The 3,212-nt window shown below is 40.2% G+C and overlaps 1 protein-coding gene across 1 annotated transcript; it reads left to right on the top strand.

Moving 5' to 3' along the window:
* The first annotated feature begins 347 nt into the window (after nucleotides 1-347).
* On the top strand, nucleotides 348-1,271 carry LOC136573451 (vomeronasal type-2 receptor 26-like). Its single transcript, XM_066574741.1, has one exon. It carries the CDS (start codon nucleotides 348-350, stop codon nucleotides 1,269-1,271), a length of 924 nt encoding a protein of 307 aa, XP_066430838.1.
* Nucleotides 1,272-3,212: the final 1,941 nt, after the last annotated feature.

The raw sequence follows: 3,212 nt of genomic DNA, 5'->3' as shown, positions 1-3,212 counted from the left end.
AGTGATGATTGATATGATGATACTTTTTCCAGTATCACATGGTCATCGTATATATACATATTCTGGTGGATGGAATACAATAGACAAATCCTGTTAGGTTCTTATATTCTCCATGAATAATTCTCTCTATAGGTAAACTAACACAAATGCATGATAAAAGGACCAACCACTGCAATGTACTATACCAGTACTATAATTGATGCATTATGGGTGGAGGACCCCATTACAGATTTTGCATGTGGGCCCAGCAGTCACAAGTTACACCACTGTACATGTATATAATTGGAGGCTGAACCCTAATTTCCTCTGGTTGAGCTGAGGAACCTTGATCCGGCACTGACAATATTATGTTCTTGCTACTTTTAGATGCTGATAACTGCATTAAATGTCCAGATGATGAATGGTCAAATGAAAAGAGAGACCAATGCCAACCTAAAATCATAGAATTCATCTCTTATCACGATGACACAATTGCTGCAGTTTTCTCATTTCTTTCAATCTTTGGCTGTCTTATAACTAGTTTGGTACTTGGAATATTTATTTACTACCAAGACACTCCTATTGTTAAAGCTAATAACCGAAACCTGAGTTATCTCCTCCTGGTCTCCATCATCCTGAACTTCCTCTCCATATTCTTGTTTCTTGGTCGTCCTATCGATGTAACTTGCAGATTACGTGAGACCACTTTTGGAATCATCTTCTCAATAGCCATTTCTTCACTTCTTGCCAAGACTGTTATGGTCTGTGTTGCATTTAAATCCACTAAACCTGGAAGCCCTTGGAGAAAATGGTTGGGTGTGAAGCTGCCCTATACCATAGTGTTATTGGGTTCATCTATTCAGGTTGTTATCTGTTTGATCTGGTTATCAATCTCTCCCCCATTCCAAGACCTGGACACTCAGTCTTATCCTGGTAAGATTATCATTCAGTGTAATGAAGGTTCTGTTATTGGATTCTACTCTGTATTGGGGTATATGGGGCTCCTGGCAGCAGTGAGCTTTGTTCTGGCTTTCATGGTGAGGACATTACCTGACAGTTTTAATGAGGCCAAGTACATCACCTTCAGCATGCTGCTGTTCTGCAGTGTCTGGATCTCCATGATCCCAGCTCATCTGAGTACCAGAGGGAAATACATGGTGGCAGTGGAGATATTTGCAGTAATGGTGTCCAGCGCTGGACTTCTAGGTTGTTTTTTCTTTCCAAAATGTCATATAATTTTGTATAAATGTGAAATGAATAAAAAAACCTTCATATTTAGTAAGAATATCTAGAAATATCTGCAAAATCCCAATGTTTCCTGCTAATAATGATAAATGATGTATATCAACCATGTAGAAAGTACATATATAAAATAGTATGGATTTACATATAAAAAAAGCTAAAACTATTACAGACTTCTGATTAGGAAATACAAACATATAAGATTTATTAAAATTCTAATTACATGATGCAAAAAATTATAATGAATATGTTGCAGTTATTGATATGTAGCCTTTGTCAAATTACTAAGCAAAGGAAATAGTATAGGTAACCCAAATAGACTTTACTATAAATTTTTGGGCCAAGTGTATTTTGTAAACTACCTTCTATATGTCATGTGGTCTTACAGATTTTGTCTAACTACAATTATTTAGAGCTGTTTTTAGACCTCAGGCAACTTATCCATCCACAAGATGAGAATAATGTATCTGAATGGATCATGAGGACAGCTGATGTTGAGTCACACATTTCTTCTACCTGAGCTAGCATGAGAGGGGTATAGAGAAATGTAGTGAAATCTGACAGTGAGAATTTACTCATTTTTAAATACGTTTATAGAAAACACAGAAAACATGATAATTCCTAGCTATTACATATAACAATGCCACCTCAGTTGCATTCTTGAGATGTTTGATCCAGCAGTACAGTGCTACCAGTCTAAAAAGTCTTACTTATCCCTCCGTGGTGGTCCATGACAGTGATGGTCACAGTTCTTTAATATTAGCACAAAACATTAATAAGAGGCCTTATAAGTATTAGTGGTGTCCCAAGAATGATTCACACAGAGTTACCATGACAGAGATACATCAATGTGCCCTTAAACACTACAGGTCATAGTACCCACTAACATAGTACTTTCCACAGTGTCTCATGAATGCTAGTCCCTCATCAATGCCAGTCACAGTTCTTCAATGAATAAGTCAGTATGTTTACAGGTGTCAGGAATATGCGCACATTGTGTACATCATTATCTAGACTGCATTTTTGTCTCTTTCAGCCATTTATGAACTTTGAGTATACTTTGAGACAACCTTTTTTTTTACAGGAGAAGAGAGACAAAATCATGCTTAATGTGCAGGATCAGCACTTTTGGTTGTGTAACAGGACACAGCTGTGCTCATGAGTTTCGCTTTCTGCCTTGTGCCAGAGTACACTATTAGTTTATGTCTCAAGGACTAAGAACTTAATGCATAGACATTTGTGCTAGTATGGTATAGTATAGAAGTTCTACTTTCGAGAGCTAAGACAGAAACTCCTCATGACAGGTCGCTCAAGAAGACTGTAAGGGAGGCAATAAGTGAAACAAAGAAAGTGTTTAAATTACTAAAACAAATAGACTGAAGAAGCGCTAAAAACATACAGGAAAAAAAACTAAGTAAGAAAGAGATTAAAAAATTAAAAGGAAGAGGCAGAGATACTGATTGCCAAAGAGAGCAAAAATAACCCTCAACTATTTTTCTCAAGTCGTCTCCACGACAGCACCACCTGAGAGATAGCCTCCTCCTGGTTGGACAGGAACACACCAAGAGGTTAAAAAGCTCCCCCCTTTCCCACCTTCCTCAGTGTCTTCCTGTCCTGTCAGGAGGCAGGATCCCCAAGAGGTGCTGGTTGAGATGCTAGCATGGAGACCACTTACAGCGTATCGGAGGGCAGTGGGTTTGCCTTTCCTCCCTTCCGGATGGATGACTCCCGGGACGCCACATGAGGTAGTATCCCCCGGGCCAGGTTCCTCCCACGGCAGCCCATGGGGGGGTTCAAAGCGGGAGCCCCAGTCCTCCTCCTCCTCCAGTATAGGACCGGACGCGGCACTCCTGGAGTCCCTTTGATGCGTCAAAGGGGGGCGGGGCACCGCGTCATGTGCCCAGCGTGGTGATGTCATCACGCAAGCGTCGCGGGATGCAAAGAGGGGGCGGGGCTTGGTGCGGAGGTGCCAAATTTAAAAATTTAAATGG

This window comes from Eleutherodactylus coqui, chromosome 7 (assembly GCF_035609145.1).
Source record: "Eleutherodactylus coqui strain aEleCoq1 chromosome 7, aEleCoq1.hap1, whole genome shotgun sequence".
Taxonomy (NCBI): domain Eukaryota; kingdom Metazoa; phylum Chordata; class Amphibia; order Anura; family Eleutherodactylidae; genus Eleutherodactylus; species Eleutherodactylus coqui.
Note: the sequence above shows the minus strand (reverse complement) of the source record. Positions and strands in the feature narration are given on the sequence as shown.